Source organism: Neopelma chrysocephalum, unplaced genomic scaffold (genome assembly GCF_003984885.1).
Source record: "Neopelma chrysocephalum unplaced genomic scaffold, ASM398488v2 Primary Assembly neopelma1_158, whole genome shotgun sequence".
NCBI classification, from domain to species: Eukaryota; Metazoa; Chordata; class Aves; order Passeriformes; family Pipridae; genus Neopelma; species Neopelma chrysocephalum.
In genome coordinates this window covers 6,021-21,868 of record NW_020897820.1, presented here as the reverse complement: position 1 = coordinate 21,868, position 15,848 = coordinate 6,021, and the positions used below count along the sequence as shown (strand labels likewise).

General features: G+C 47.4%; 2 protein-coding genes across 3 annotated transcripts in view; both read right to left on the bottom strand.

Annotated features, from left to right (window-relative positions):
- The window catches only part of LOC113976369 (keratin, type I cytoskeletal 10-like), a 5,642-nt gene extending 915 nt beyond the window's left edge, over nucleotides 1–4,727 (bottom strand). Inside the window, 7 exon segments of the mRNA XM_027701494.1 lie at nucleotides 2–188; nucleotides 894–1,120; nucleotides 1,341–1,466; nucleotides 1,782–1,943; nucleotides 2,543–2,699; nucleotides 3,136–3,218; nucleotides 3,963–4,727. Coding sequence (XP_027557295.1) covers nucleotides 2–188; nucleotides 894–1,120; nucleotides 1,341–1,466; nucleotides 1,782–1,943; nucleotides 2,543–2,699; nucleotides 3,136–3,218; nucleotides 3,963–4,682 — 1,662 coding nt within the window. The 5' untranslated portion in view covers nucleotides 4,683–4,727.
- Nucleotides 4,728–10,516: 5,789 nt separating this feature from the next.
- Nucleotides 10,517–15,514, bottom strand: LOC113976370 (keratin, type I cytoskeletal 15-like). Of its 2 annotated transcripts, none has more exons than XM_027701497.1 (9): nucleotides 14,894–15,514; nucleotides 14,722–14,804; nucleotides 14,048–14,204; nucleotides 13,627–13,788; nucleotides 13,142–13,267; nucleotides 12,698–12,936; nucleotides 12,143–12,417; nucleotides 11,585–11,686; nucleotides 10,517–10,807 (listed from the first exon to the last, which is right to left on the bottom strand). In XM_027701497.1, exons 1-9 carry the CDS (start codon nucleotides 15,512–15,514, stop codon nucleotides 10,782–10,784), a joined length of 1,791 nt encoding a protein of 596 aa, XP_027557298.1. In that variant the 3' UTR covers nucleotides 10,517–10,781. The 2 variants fall into 2 exon arrangements, with proteins under 2 accessions (XP_027557298.1, XP_027557297.1); XM_027701496.1 differs by having other exon boundaries at nucleotides 11,585–11,694; nucleotides 12,145–12,417.
- Between the last annotated feature and the right edge of the window lie 334 nt (nucleotides 15,515–15,848).

Here is a 15,848-nt window from a genome sequence, read left to right as displayed (position 1 = left end):
TTCCTCCTCCACCACTTCCTCCTCCCATTCCTCCTCCCATTCCTCCTCCCATTCCTCCTCCCATTCCACTGCCACCACCACCATATCCACCACTCATGCTACCACCACCTCCTCTTCCTCCTCCAGAATAGCCACCACCTCCTATTCTACCACCTCCCATGCCTCCTCCTATTCCTCCTGAAGGGATTCTGCAAAGAGAGAGAAAGAAGGGGAAAAAAAAAAGTTAATCAAAAGCATTTTGATCTCTGAAGGCAGTCGAAGTACAGCTGCTGCCCAGGAGCTGGCACTGCTCTGGACTATATCTCTGGTTAGAGCCCAGCACAGCAGCAAGACAACTGATGCAGTGCCAAAAAATCAGCCTCTCTTTCAATGTCAGCTTGAATTCAAGAGCTTTTGTTTTTCCCACGTTCTGCCAGGAGATTTCTTGCAATATTTGGCGCTGCTGCTTTAGCAGTGTATGGCTCAAAACTGGAAAGCAGGGAATGAAGCTTTAGCTGCTCTTTCAGGCACTGCATAAAGGAAGCTGAATCAACCTGAACTTCCAGAGACTTCTATGAAAGTCTGGAAAACTATGGTCATTTTCTTTCCTTATGGTCTTTTCCAAAGTGACTCCTGCTTGTTCAGCTCCTGGCTACCCTGGAACCAGGGTGAAGGGAAGGCTCTGTGTGGGGGTTTCCCTGCCCAGCCCCAAATCGGTAGTTCAGAATTTCTGCATTGATTTTTCCTCACATGAGTTATGTTCTGAACAGAATGAAACCCCTCAAGCCCGGGAGGTGATTGGCCAAGAGCAGCTGCATCAGCCTCATTTCAGCACCAAATCTGATCTGCAAATCCCCACAGTTTGTTTACTGCCTGTGACTGATGACAGTGCTGTGCTCTCTCAGAGTACATACACAAGGTCCTGCTGCCCCTCCTCCAGCAGCGCCCGGTACTGCTGGATCTCCTGCTCCAGGCGGGTCTTGATGCCCAGCAGCATCTTGTACTCCTCGTTCTGGCTCTCCATCTCGCAGCGGATGCTGGCCAGCTCCTCCTCCAAGGGGCTGATCATGCACTGGACCTGCTGCAGCTGCAGGTTATAGCGACGTTCCGTGTCCTCCAGGTTGGACTGCAAAGAGTCGATCTGCAAAGGCCAAACAAAACGCGGCGTTGGTGGGAATGTGGCGACTTTTAACTTATTTTCATGGAAAAACAGGGAATCTTCACAAACCAGAAAAAAAGTGTGTCTTTGCAGATAAGTTACCCAGTGTTCCATTCTCCTCAGATGGATTTACCCTGCTGGGTGTAACCCTTCTTCCCACATACAGCCCGTGTCACAGGTGGAGCAAAGTGCCTTTCCTTACCATGCTGATCTGCGACTGCAGCTCAATCTCCAGGCTCTGATATTCACGTCTCAGCTCAGAGATCTGCTGGTTGCTTGACTGTATCTCCTGGCCACTTGAGTGGACTTGTTGATTAACTTCTTCCATCTGAAAAATGCACATACATTTTTGATAGCAAGAAGACATTGTATGGTTGTCACAAAAGCATTGAGAAAGCAATTAATAAGAATAAAGACGCAATGCAGACTCTTTGCTTCCCACAAGCCACTGTGCCAACACCCTGTGTAATTCTCCTGCCTGCTGGAAGACAGAGGCTCCATGTGCTTTACCACATAACCTGATACTCCAGGACTGACCTGTTACAGGAAACTCCTTAAAGTCATTTAACGTCCCTTAAATAACACTTTTTGCCTGCTGGATGTAGAGAGGTCCAGTGCTTTGTGAACGATTCAATTGCTTTACCTTGGTTTCGTACCAGCTCTCCACCTCCTTGCGGTTGTTCTCAATGAGCCTCTCGTACTCGAAGCGCATTTCATTCAGCTTCTCCATCAGGTTAATGCCGGGAGTAGCGTTGACCTCCACGCTCACATCCCCACCAGACTGTGTCCGCAGTCCTTTCATTTCCTGGGAAAAAACACAGAACCCCATGAGGTTCTCGAAGGGTGAAGGTTAAGGAGAAATGGCATTGTTTGAAATAAAGGGACAGAGAGGGACACAGATCCTCACACAGCCCATGGTTCCTGCAAAGGGGGCCTGTCTGCCCTTGCCATGGAATAGTTCAGCCATTCCTGAGGCTCCAGTGCTCACAGCCAGGCACAGTGACCCTGAACTGTCCTCCAGAGGGTCATAAGGAATTCTGTTCAGGGTGCTCTTTGTAGGAATCTTTTCTCCTCCGTGGGAAATCTCACTGCAGAGAGTATAAATACTTTCTTTTGACTCCTCAATATATTCTATCCAATTTTCCTTCCATGACTTCAGCAGCCAGATTTTACTTTGTACTGAAAGTCATTCATTCCTCAGTTCTCATTTTGCCAAGCATTGACCCACGTGTCTCATTCCATCAGCTGTGGGCAGCTGTGGACACTACACACTCCTCAGAATCAAAGCCAGGTTGCATCAAGTTGGATGGTCAAAGCCAGTGGCCAAAACCTGGGAAAAATCCATGGGAAGTTCTCTGAGAACACTCAGAGTTGTCAGTGGTTATTAAGTGTGGAGAAACTTACCTCTTCATGGTTCTGCCTCAGGAAGATCAGTTCCTCTTTTAGGGATTCAAACTGGGACTCCAAGTCAGATCTGGCTAGAGTCAGCTGATCCAAAAATGGGCGTAATCCATTGATATCACTTGCCACACTCTGGTGGAGACTGTACTCAGTCTCATACCTGAACGACAGACAAGACAGAGAGTAAAGGTGCTGCCAGACCTCTTTGTTTGGTACCTCCAGTATGGGCAGTTCCCATCCTACATCTCTGGTCTCTAATCCCATTTGTCAATCCTTAAAAGAAAGGACATAATTCTCTTTCTGTCTCCAATAGGTTTGTTTGATTTCAGTACAGTTTCTCTATGTGAGATTTATTCCATGAGGATTATACTTAAAATCAACACGCAAGGATGGAGAAACTTAGATTGCAGTCCTTCAAGAACTTGTCTGGATAAAAACAATAGTGAAAACCCAAAGCAATCCTTCTCAGAATGCTTTTCCCAATATTCTGACATGGGAGCCAAGAGGCTCCAGCCTCTACAAAGATTAATTGGCAATGAAAACTCATGGGGGTAAAAGGAGGCAGGATGGAATGAGCCAAGAAGGGAACCACTCACTTCATTCTGAAGTCATCCACAGTCATTCTGGTGTTGTCCATGTCAAGAAGCATCCTGTTAAGGTCCACATTTGCACCAACAATCTGAAAGGGAGAGGGCAGGTGTTATTCCATAGTTGTCTTTTCAGTCTGACACACACAGAGAAGGAACTCCTGTGCACAAACACCTTGCAGAACAGCTTTGTGGTGATGTCAGGCCTGACTAGTGCTGCAGGAGCTACTCAGAGAGGAGAGTTTATTGCTTCCAGATAAAAGAAAGTGCCTTTACTGTCAATTTTGGTTTACAAATATCCATTAAAATTACCTTGTCAGAAAGAATAACTAAATAAACTCCTCATATTCAAAACCAGTGGGAAAGCAAAATTGCCATTGCTTTTGGCAACAGCCATGTTCATGCAGGAGATATGGGGCTCTTCAGTGGCTGAGGGCTGGAATGGGGCTAACTGCACCTGCTGCTTATCCTGTATATTCACAAAAATATCCAATGACTATGGCAGCAGTAGCACAAGCCAAGCAATGATTACATCTGCTGTTCCCCAGAGTGAGGAATGAGCAAGCAGCAGCCAGTGGGGAAGGGAGCACAAGACAGGCCCCGTGATGGGGACACTGGTGCTGATCTGCCACTGCCCCCAGCGATGCCACCTGCACCAAATACACCTGTGCCAGAACACACACATAAAAACTGGCAACCAGGCTTGGTCTCCACACAGCTCTGCTTCCTGACCAAAGCATGGGAGGGGGAATATCGCCCCAAACAGGGACCTTGTGCTGCAGGACAAGTGCCATTCCAATAAGAACCTGTTCAGAGTTAGTCAAAGTACATCATACCTGGTTTTGCAGCTCTTCAATTGTCCTGTAATATTGGCTGTAGTCCCTGCCCTGAGTGGGACCTTGACTTTGGTACCACTCCCTGATCAGCCGCTCCAGTTGAGCGTTTTCTTCCTCCAAGCGTCGCACTTTATCCATGTAGGAAGCCAGGCGATCGTTGAGGTTCTGCATGGTCAGCTTCTCGTTCGTGGAGAGCAATCCAGAGTCCTCCCCGAACCCCATCCCACCAAAACCTCCTCCACCATAGCTGCCACCACCACCGAAGCCCCCGCTGCCCCCGAAGCCACTGAATCCACCTCCACTGTACCCACCACCTCCACTGTACCCACCACCTCCATAACAACTTCCCATTCCCCCAAATCCTCCCCCTCCTGATCCAAATCCTCCTCCCATGCTTCCACAGCTCATTCCTCCTCCGTAGCCACCACTGCTCATCCTGCCGCTGTAGCTGCTGCGGCTGATCCTCCCGCAGCTGCCGCTGCTGAAGCCCCCTCCATAGCTGCTCCTGGAGCCTCCTCCTCCTCCAAAGCTTCTCCCAGAAAAGCCCCCGCCGCCTCCAGAAGAGGTGTATCTTCTAGTGGACACTGAGGAGTATCCACCAGACCTGCTCCCTCCACCACCTCCACCACTGCATCTTCCACCACCACCACCACCACCACCTCCTCCACCTCCACTGCTAATTCTAAGGGTGCTGCTCGAGGACTTGGTGCCACAGCTCATGGCGACAGCGGGCGAGAGTCAAACCACAACCCAAATTTAGCTGCACAGCCCCGATAAGCCTCAGGACTGCAAACTTTCATACCCAGCTCTCCGTATTTATACCTTTGACACTGGGTGTCACCATCAGGGTGTTTCCTCCTCCCAGGGCATTTACAAAATTTCTTGTTTGTGCCAAGAATTATTTGCTGAACAGTATTTTTTGTGCAGCTATCTCAGGCAATCCAGCCCACGACTGGGCTTCTGGGGCTTGGGAAGGTTTAACATCTCACTTCTTTTGGGTGACATCCTTTTCATTTTGCTTTTCCTGGAATAGGTACTTTCTTTGCTAAGATTTTGTAGCTGATATTGCCAAAGGCTGTTGTTTGTTCTCTTTTGCTCTTTCCTGTGTTGTGTATTTCAGATTTTCTACACACTGTATATTCCTTTTCTCACCATATGTGATAGTGCAAGAGTTTTATTAATAGACTGTGTGACTTGTCTCTAGAGATTGTCCAACTCGTGTGTCCCTGCCAGCACATAAAGAACACATTTAGTGATATGAGCAGGCTATTTCAAGCAATGCAGAGGGATTCTTATTCAAAAATCAAACTGCCTCCTTTGTGAAGAAAGCACCAGGACAGCACACAGAGAGCCAAGTCTTAGAACTCAAATGGAAAAAAAACCCTGGACTTTTTTCAAGAAGCTGTTGATCTAAAATAGGGGGAAGATCAAGGATACTTTAAATGTATTACAAAGTCAATTGTAGCCCAATTAGAAGCTGTAGTATTGGAGACAGTTACCTCAAAACTACTGTGTGGGAAGACTTTTTATCATTTAATATAAAGCAGCTCATGCTCTCTATTGTCAATGTGTCATATATTACAGGTGATAAAGTATATCTGTATTATGTCTACTGCTCTTGAAGCAGAGATCCTTGAGACTCTAAAATAAAATCCTGAGAGGAAAGGCAGTTTAAATCAGACTGTTGAGACCACAAAAGAAATGATCCCACACTTCAGTGTCATCCTGATCCCAGAAGTTGACCCAGTGAAGGGTTTCCATCCTGCCTTGGGAGGTTGGATGCTAAGCCAGTGTCTGAAGGCAGATGTGCAAACAGCAAACCACCATCTCTTGTATCTTGCTGTAGATGGGCCCAAACCGTCCCAGAGAGCTCAGGGGAAGGGGCACAGTTTCCCAGTGACAGTTCTGTTCTGTGTGACTGAAATGTCTCCATCAGCCTCCCTCCTCTCCACGGGGTCACGGAGTCTCTAATGACTGGAGGTAGTTATGGGGTGTAGCAATTTCTCCCCTAAACCTCAGGTGCAGGAGCAGAGGCAACACCTGAGGAACTGCCATTTGTGCTCTGCTGTCCTGCTCCCAGCATCTCCAGGAGCTCTTGGAGATGGGAATGCAGTGCAGGCCTTGCTTTCCAAAGGCTGCCTTGGTGGGAAGTTGTAGATTCAGGATTATTTACCATTTTCTAACCTCATCCCTCCTCCTGGCCTTTGCTCCGTGCCTGCGCCGGCGTTGCCCTGTTGCTGCTTAGGCAATCGCTTTCAAAAGCTCCCAGATTTTATCTTGCTATTTGATCTCTCAATGGCTCAAAGGTGATGAAAGATTCCGAGCAGGTTGGTGATGTGATAATTTCTCCTGAGTCTCAGCTGGAGGCTGGTCCTGACACCCCAGCAGCATAAACAGTTTCTGCTTCTGCATGGTCTGTTATTGGTGCAGAGAGATGGAGTTTGCTGGGGGCAAAATGCTTTTTCATTTTAGTGCTTTTTTGTCTCTGGGTCTGGGGAATGTCACCTTGCCAGTGGGGCCCTTTGTCACAAACTCTGCCGTGGTGAGTAAAATGGATTGTCACGTTCAAATTCCCATCAGAGACTCTGGGAATATTCCTTAGAGATACTTTTCGTAGCCAAGCTGGAACAATCTGCGGGTTTGTAGGTGATAGTAAGCAAAGTAATTCCTGTAATTATTAAAACAAAAGTAAAAAAAAAATGACAAAAGAGTCTCTTACTCTGTTTCTGTATTTTCTGAAAACACACATTGTTTCCTATTCAGGGTCTTTTTTGATATGTACCTGTTCACAACAGGGATTTGTCCACACTGGAAAATGGACACTTCTTATTGCAGGATTAAAAAAAAGTTTAAAAAAATCAAAGCAGTGAGAAAAGAAAGTCAAAGCATTGAGGGTGGAGAACTTCACTAACCTCAACATTTCATTGTAGTTCTGTGTTGTTACCACTATTTGTATATAAAGGAGGATCACAAATCACAGATTTTTGCCTTCAGATCTTTGGTAGCTCATAAATCACATGCTCACAGGATGTTCCTGTTTCGTCTTTAGCATTGCTGTGATTTAATTTTTGTTACTAGTTTCACCTTGGAGGTTTTATAGAAACCCTGATGGCTGTGAGGCTGGGCCATATTCCAAAATATTCCTGCAGCTCAGAGTTGCCCTTGGGATGTTTGGTTTCTGTCACAGTCACTGTGTGTCTGTCTGGAGTCTGACACTGAAGTGCCTGAAAAATACAGGTGAACTTGAGAACTTAATGCTCCAGTAAAGTTCACACACTGAATTCCTTCCTGGCTTATTTTAACTTATTGATTATTAAATATTTAACTGTGCAAATGTTTACAAACAAGAGAAGATCTATTCTGTGGACAGGATGCATTTTTTTCATTTCTGAGCTCATTTAAAGAACCTTTCAAGATTTTTGTTCTCTGATGCTTTCCTCTATTGTGTTATAGGATGATGAGAATTTACGGAATTATTACCTAAAGGGAACTGGCAGTTTTAGGTCCTTCTCTGGTCTCTTTCCTGTACGTGATGCACAGTTGAATCATTAATGTTTCTGTGTAGATATAGCATCCATTTGATATATAACGCTGCTGTTTCCCAGTCAGAGCAGAATAAGGGCATTTATCCCCCCAGCTGCAGGTGCTGGAATGTTCCAGACCTGTTCAGAGCATCTCCTCAGCCCCTCACACGTCCCTTCACTCTCGCTCTGTGACTGTTTTCCTTTCAATCAGGCCTCGTGATTGGTATCAAAGAAGTGACTCCCGAGCACCCTGAGAGCAGCCCGTGCTGCAGGACTGGGAGGCTTTTCCAGCAGACTGGAGCTGCTGCCTTCAAAAAGAGCTGGAGGAAATGTGTTCTCAGCTTTGTGTCTGTGCACTGGCAAACTGAAGCATTTCCCCTGTCACTCTGATGCCTCAGGCAGCTGCTGGAGTTTATTCTTTTCATCTATTTAACGATCCCTTCCCATCACTTTTAGCAGATATCTTGTAAGAAGAGTGAACACTTCAAACCGATGTCTGTCTGAGATGGGTGTTACCCCTCATGGAAGTGAAGCAAAGCCAGGTGGACTCTGGGAGGGGTCGAGTTCCTTCCCCCCAACGCAGTGACTGTGCTGTTCTCATTTTGCAGCCCTTGAATATGGCCTTGAATATGGCAGCATTTGGCAATTAAGAGGCCTGACAGCGCTCAACAAAAGAGAGATCAGCACAGTACACACAGGCAGTTTGGAAATTACAGCTGTGCCTTCAAATGGACACGTGGATTGCCGGGGAGCTCTGAAGCCAAACAGGCAGGAGTGTGTGTGCACACTGAGTTTTGCCTCAGGTTGCTCTGAAGGTCTTGTTCCAACACGTACCTCAATTATCTCCTCAGAGCACTAATAGGAACACCAGATAAGTATCCGAATTGCAACACTTTGTGCTCATAAAATTAAAGCTTATTATGCTGGTTAATCCCTAGCAAAATGCATGCAAATAAAAAGTGCCAAGTTCTCCTCGTTCCTCAGTATCACTGCGGCCCCACTTTGAGCCTGCCCTGAGCTTTGACGCCTGACACTACAATGTTTGTGTTTCTTACTCCTGCTTTGCAATGGTTTTTCTAGCTCTGTTCTTCCATGTGAGCCTGTTCTCTCAGTAAGCAAGTGCCAGTGGTAACCCAGCTGCAGACTTTGTAATACAAAATGGAAAAAGGAAGGAATCCTTAAACTGGCATTTTCTTCCAGGCTCTGGTAAGAAACCATCACAATTCAGAGTGCTTTTTGTCTGTAATGAGCACTAATGCCATGATTGAGTGGGGGGTTTTGTGAGTCTATTGGTGGTTTGTATTTATTTTGTCACATACTGTAAAATGTAGCAAATAAACTTTATTATGAAGCTGATTTGCATTGTAGATGCAGAGTAAAGGCAGAGATTTTAGGTAAGGAAGAAGATGGTGCAATCAATGCTGAGTAGCAAAAGTAGTAATAGTACTATTATAATTACTTATCCTAATGGCTCAGAAATTGTGCTTTATTTAACAATATAAGCCATTCAATCAGCAGCAGAGCTGCCCTGGGTATTGCCACATGCTGCATCCTCATACCTCTTTGTGCTCAGTGCTGTTTTCTCAGCCCCTGAACTGCCCCACAGCCCTTCCCACACTCCAAACTCCACTTTCTGCTTTGCTTCCCCAAGGATCATTTCAGGGGAGTTTCTTCTGCAAGGTTATGTGCAGAGATGCCTGAGGATTAGACAACTGGCCATAAAATACTAAAGGCAAGTTGTATTTTTGGAAAGAAGGGCAGGAGCAGGAGGGGCCAGGAGTGGTGGCACAGAGCAGTGAACTCCATCCAGCATGGAGAGGTTGCTGCTCCAAGGAAATCATATCCAATCACCCCAACAGCCTCCCGGGTGTCACTGTGGGACCAGAGACCAGGTAAATCACTGTAGCTCACCCTGGGACAGCCAGGAAGCAGGCACTGAGCAGGAACAGTTTTGAGGTTAAACCTGGCAGGCTCTGAGGGGAGGTGTGAGAAGCAGGGCTCCTGGAGCACTCCTTAATTTGGGCTGTCAGTTGAGTACCCTGGACAGACAGGTCTGAGAAAGAGCTGTCACCACCTGCCAGAGGTGGAAAGCGAGCAGAGCAATTGGAGGAAGCAGGTTCAGGGGACAGGGAGCAAAACAGAGACAGGAGTGATGTGAGGTTGCAAAGGGTTAAAAATGAAGAGGGTGGTTTTGCAGCAGGTGGGAGTTGGGGGTATCCTGGCAAATGATCATCAACAACCAGCATGTTGGGGACATCAGCACATGCACGAGGCCTTCACGCAGGTGAGCTGGTCCCTCAGGCCCCCAGACAGACACTGGTCAGGAAAAAATATTTTATTCTTCCTTTCTTTGTTTTCCAATTCTCATCACATGGCTGAGAGCCCGTGAGGCAGCGCTGTGAATCACCGGCACAGCTCTGCCTGGGATCGGGAGCTCAGCTTTCCCGTTCCCACGGTCTCCCACTCAGCCCGTGTTTCCCAACCTTCTCCCGTGGGTGATGCCTTCATCAGAGGGAAAAAACAAACCTTGTGATTGTAAAACTCAGGGAGAAAGGCTCACAGCAGTGATAGTCCTGCTTGGGTTTTAGCAGGTGAGCGGGGAAGTGCGCAGGAGGAAGGAGGTATCGTGAGCAGGAGTCATGTGAGGAACCCTCTGTGTTATTTTCAGGGGAAATTCTCCATGGAGTTCATATTTTAAACAGGTTTTCCAGGGAAGAGTCAGTTCCTTAAGCCCCCCCTCTTGTCTCAGATAGAAGGCAATAGCAGAAGTGAGTGGGTTTGTTGACTGTGAGTTTTCCCATCACAGGGCCCACCGAGCAGTTCCCAGCAGTGTAGTCTGCAAAGCTTTGCCCAGTGAGTCTTAAATGGTGAACATGTCACTGCAAACTCAGGGTCCTATGGATAATCTGACACATTATTGCGTGTTCCACAGGTAGGGCTTGATATTTGTAACTGATTCAAACAAAAACCCCCACCGAAGGAACTTGAACCAGACACGGTTTTCTGGTTGCGTCACAGAGAAGCAAAGATTTATTAGCATTTATTGCACAGGAACACCAATCACGGTAGAGATTAGCTCAGGTAACAGTGATTCGGAACAGAAAGACAGATGGAAGCAGCAGACAGGCCATGCAGGGAGCTCTGAGGAGCCCCTGCAGTGAGCAGTGTTGGGTAACTTGAACGAGTGCTGGCTCTTGCTCGTGGCAGAGCCGTGTTCGGCCGTGCTCATGGAGTCTTGCTTGGTCCAAAGGCCTCACTGGGGAGCTCCTGCAGTGGAAGATGCTGCTCCTGCCAATCACTCCTCAGACCTTCTAAAACTCCCTGATTAAAGATGGAGGGAAGCAAGAATTTCTTTGAAGAAGTGTTGTCTCATTCAGCATTTTTAACCCTGTGTTACTCCCTGATACCCCCTGTGCAGTCTCGGTGCACCAGAGCTGTTCCCAACCTCCCAGAAAAGTTTGAACAGTGTCAGACTTGTGTTTGTACCTGTGTGTGCAGCTTTAGCAATGAGCTGCACAGACCTGCTTGTGTTGTCAGCTGTGGGAGTGCAAATCACTTCAGAGTGGCTGAGCAGTATAAACCAAATACAGATGAACTTAGAATCTACGTTTTTGTGTGTACAGACATTTACAACAAATTTTTATAAGTTAAAGATAGATGGCACATGATATGTTTTAATCTTGCCTACCAAGCATTAATATATGTAGGAGTGTTGCAGGTCAGATGGGATGTTTGATCAGAGGAGTGAATTTTTACAGAGGAGTTTGCAAAGCCTATGTATGAATTTTTAAAAATCAAATTTTCCCAAAGAATCTTCCTCATAACACAAAATCCTTCTGAATTTGCTGCCTTTGTTGTCAGCAGCAGGAGAGTGTGTGCTGCTCCTGCTGTCTGCATGGATGGCTCCAGGCCCTTTGGGTGAGAGCCAGCTCTCATGTCATGACTGACAGTCTGCAGTGGAAACAGCGTGTTTGGGAGACGGACGGACTGACAGAGACCGATGAAGCCTCAAAACAGGATCAAAGTGGAAGTGAACCTTTCTAAAAATGACAATTTCCTGTTCATATTCCCCATTTTCAGGCGTTTTCAGGACCTTACCCAGTCTCATGTGTTTTATGGCTTCGGACACTTCCTCCATGGTTGCTCCTCTCCCCAGTGTTTTGTTCCCTTCCAGGCACAGTTTCATGTTTTCAGCACTTCCTGGAACCACAGCCGGGAAATCAGACACAGATCAGACCTTTCTGTCTTTTGCTACTTGAGTCTTTTGCAGCCAATGCCTCTCATATTTTAAATGTCTGGAGTGTTCCTTCCAACTGCTGTACCCTGCTTTAACCATGCCCCCCTAACACCAGTGACATTTCTAACCACTGACTTCCCTACTTCCCTGCATGCTTTGGATTGGGCATCGTTTTCCCTTTCCCCCCTTCATTTCCTCTTTCCACACAACCCTTCATGCCACCCACCCTCTTCAGTCGAGTCTCTGTGCAAATGCTGCCATGTTGAGTTGTTACTGTGTAAGAATAAATGTCAGAGTGGCCTTAAAACACAGCTGGGGGAAAATAACAAAATATTTCCAGGAAGGAAGTTGTCATATCCCTTCCTGCTATTCAGAGAGGATTGTTAATGGCAGGATGTACTTCTTCATTCCATTTTTACCTGGGCTTTCACAAGAGTCACCAGGCTGGGACTGGGATGATGAAGAGCGGAAGAGGCAGGATTTGCCCCCTCCTCCTCCTCCTCCTCCACAGCCACCTCCTCCACCTGAAGCTTTACCACAGGTTCCACCTCCTGTTCTTCCTCCGCTCCCTCCTCCTCCACTTTCAGAAGAGGAAGATCTTCCATAGGATCCTCCAGTTCCTCCTCCACTGCTTCCTCCTCCTTGACCACCTCCTTCTCCTGAAGATCCACCATCAGCTCCTCCCTGTGCAGGTCTGTAAGCAGGAAGGGGTGTGTTATTTCCTTCTTACCTTTCATTTTCCCAGATAACAGCACTTTCTGCTGGTACTTAGGGGAAGAAATGACAAATCATAACACTAAATATTTTTGTGAAAGTCCAGCTTTGCACCCTGCCAGCTAAGATTTATGTGAATTCTTGTGGTTGTAGTAAATATGTTGATGACTAATCAGTTGCATCAGTTCCTAACATAAATATTGCTGCTTTCCTCTTCCCCTGATTGCAGAGATGGCAAGTTAATAAATTGATGCCTTTACTTAATTCTGTATCTCAGGCCGTGCTGCCCCTTCTCCAGCAGCGCCCGGTACTGCTGGATCTCCTGCTCCAGGCGGGTCTTGATGCCCAGCAGCATCTTGTACTCCTCGTTCTGGCTCTCCATCTCGCAGCGGATGCTGGCCAGCTCCTCCTCCAAGGGGCTGATCATGCACTGGACCTGCTGCAGCTGCAGGTTATAGCGACGTTCCGTGTCCTCCAGGTTGGACTGCAAAGAGTTGATCTGCAAAGGCCAAACAAAACGCGGCGTTGGTGGGAATGTGGCAGGATCAGAGCGCTCTTGTGCCCCACATGAGAAAAATCTCACATGGCGTCAGAGGCACCCAGCATCTTCACTGACTGTTGTGCCAGGTACAGCCGCCCTCCTGCCATTCCAGCAAGCCCTGGGTTCTTTGCAAATCCAAGGATCAGGAGCAGTTGTTACCTACCATGCTGATCTGCGACTGCAGCTCAATCTCCAGGCTCTGATATTCACGTCTCAGCTCAGAGATCTGCCGGTTGCTTGATTCCACCTCCTGGCCACTTGAGTGGACTTGTTGACTCACTTCCTCCATCTGAAAAATTAATGTACAGAACTGGAGCTTCTGAGTTTTACTTACAATGTCAACAAGGCAGTTTATCATGGGACCATCTGGAACGGTTTTTTGGGGCCTGCTTGGAGCCACAGCTCAGAGTGGCAGCAGCAAATAACTCAGGTGAAAACTCAGAGTTGCAGAAGGGCCACTGGTAATATGGGGCTGTTACACTTCCTTGTGTGGCTCTGCCAGAGCAGTTCAAGCCCACTTGTGATTTCCTTCATTTTGGTCAAAGGGATTCTACCATTATTTCCTAATAGCAATGGATGCTGTGTCATTCCTCTACAGGAGCTGGTGTTTTCCTTTTTAACATGAACATTCCAACTGTCACCCTTTACCTTGCTTTCATACCACTTTTCAACCTCTGCACGGTTCTTCTGAATAATGCCTTCATATTCTTGTCTCATCTCATTGAGCTTTTTCAGCAGATCCTCTCCTGGAGCAGCGTTGACCTTCACACTCACATCCCCGCTGGACTGGGATTCCAGCTGTTTGATTTCCTGCAGAGAAAAGCCAGGCCCAGGACAATGAACACAAATGGAGCCTTTCAACAACAAACACACATATATATATGTGTATATATATATATATATATATTGGAGGGAGTTGTGTTGGAATTATTTGGTCTTGAATTCCAGTCATTGCTTGTTGAGGGGCTGAGCTCAGGGTCCCCCTGGCACAGCCTGACCCTGCCCCTCGGTGGGTATTTCCCTCCCCACACCTCCAGTTTGTGGGGTTTCGTTGCTGTTTTGCTCTTACCTCCTCGTGTGTCTTCTTGATGTCGATCATCTCCTCCTTCAGAGACTCAAACTGCATCTCCAGGTCGGACCTGCACAGGGTCAGGCTGTCCAAGAGGGGCCTCAGGCTGTTCAGATCGGCCTCCACGTTCTGCCGGAGCCCACTCTCGGTCTCGTACCTGTGCCAGGGACGGTGCAGAGAGGTCAGCCCTGCTCTTCCCATCCCAGGCCTCCTACTGGCCTTATTTATGGAAAAGTTGGCCCATTCCAGTATCAGTGTCTGCTTTTGTGTCTGCACTTCGGAGCATGTAGCATCTCTCAACCAGCAGAATTAGCAAATCATTGGGCAGTACTTACCATTTAACATTAATATTACTTAATAACATTATTATTCTTTATACTTAATAAATTTAAAGTTTAATATTAATATTGAACTTTGATATTTTATTCTGTGGTATCTTTCATCATCTCTTTGACCTGCAACTTTGTGCAGGCTCCATCTATCTGGTTCAGAGACAGCAGTCCCACCAAAGGTCATTCTAGAAATATTGAAAATTTTGAAGTTTCACAAATTATTTCAGTTGTGGTGCCACAGAACCAGGAGGAACCCAAGTCCCTGTGGATTGATATTTGCTTATGGAATTAATTTATGGAGTTCAGGAAAGCAGTGGCTGGAAAAGAGGAATATATATTTACTTTACTCTAAAGTCTTCTGCAGTCATCCTCGTGTTATCCAGGTCCAAAAGCACCTTGTGGGTGTCCACAGCCGCAGTCACGATCTAGAAGAGAAACAACGTGCTGGGCAAACATTCCCTGAGAACCTCTCAGCCTGTCAGTGCTTCAACTCCTCTGGCAAAGCGCATCCTACCTGGCTTTGAAGTTCTTCAATTTGTCCATAATAGTGGCTGTAGTCCTTTGGGCTGGAAGGACCTTGCTTCTGGTACCACTCCCTGATTAATTGCTCCAGCTGAGCATTTTCCATTTCCAGGTTCCTGACCGTCTCCATGTAGGAAGCCAGGCGCTCGTTGAGGCTCTGCATGGTCAGCTTCTCGTCGTTGGAGAGAATTCCCACGTTCCCTCCATGAAAGCCAAAGCTGCCACCGCTGAAACCAGCACCACCTCCACCAAAGCCTCCTCCATAAGCAGCACCAAACCCGCTGCCCCCTGACCTGAAGCCCGTTCCCATTCCCCCTCCGCAATATCCGGCAGCCATCCCTCCTCCACAGCTGTGGCTGCTCATCCCTCCTCCGTAGCTGCTGCGCCTGATACTTCCATACCCCCCAGCTGCCCCACCACAGCTGCTCCGGGAGCTTCCTCCGCCACAACTGCTGCCAGAAAACCTGCCACCGCCGCTGCTCCTGGAGGAAATCCTCCTCGAGGAGGCCGAGGAATGCGAGCTGCCCCCTCCTCCTCCTCCCCCACTGCTGGCACCGCCACCGCTGCTCCCTCGCAGGCAGCTCTTCAGGGGCTGCTTCGAGCCACAGCTCATCCTGGCAGCAGCAAAGACCTCGGGTGAAAACTCAAAGCTGGTCTTACAGTTGTCCTGGAATCATAGCTCCAAATTCCAGCCGGCCTCCTCTGCATTTATAGCCGAGACAGAGGGTGTCGCCGTGGAAGGGAGTACCCGCTTTCCATGTGCATTTGCAAGCCCTAATTTGCCAAAGGGAGATGCTTGGCAGTGTCAGGAAGCTTAACCCTTCCTCCAAGTGTTTGTGACCATTTGTTTATTCACACAAAACATGTAATTTCTGTTGGGTGGCTCTGAGTGGGGGAGATCTTTGCTGAGATCTAGTGCACTGACTTACAGTCATCCCAAAGAAACT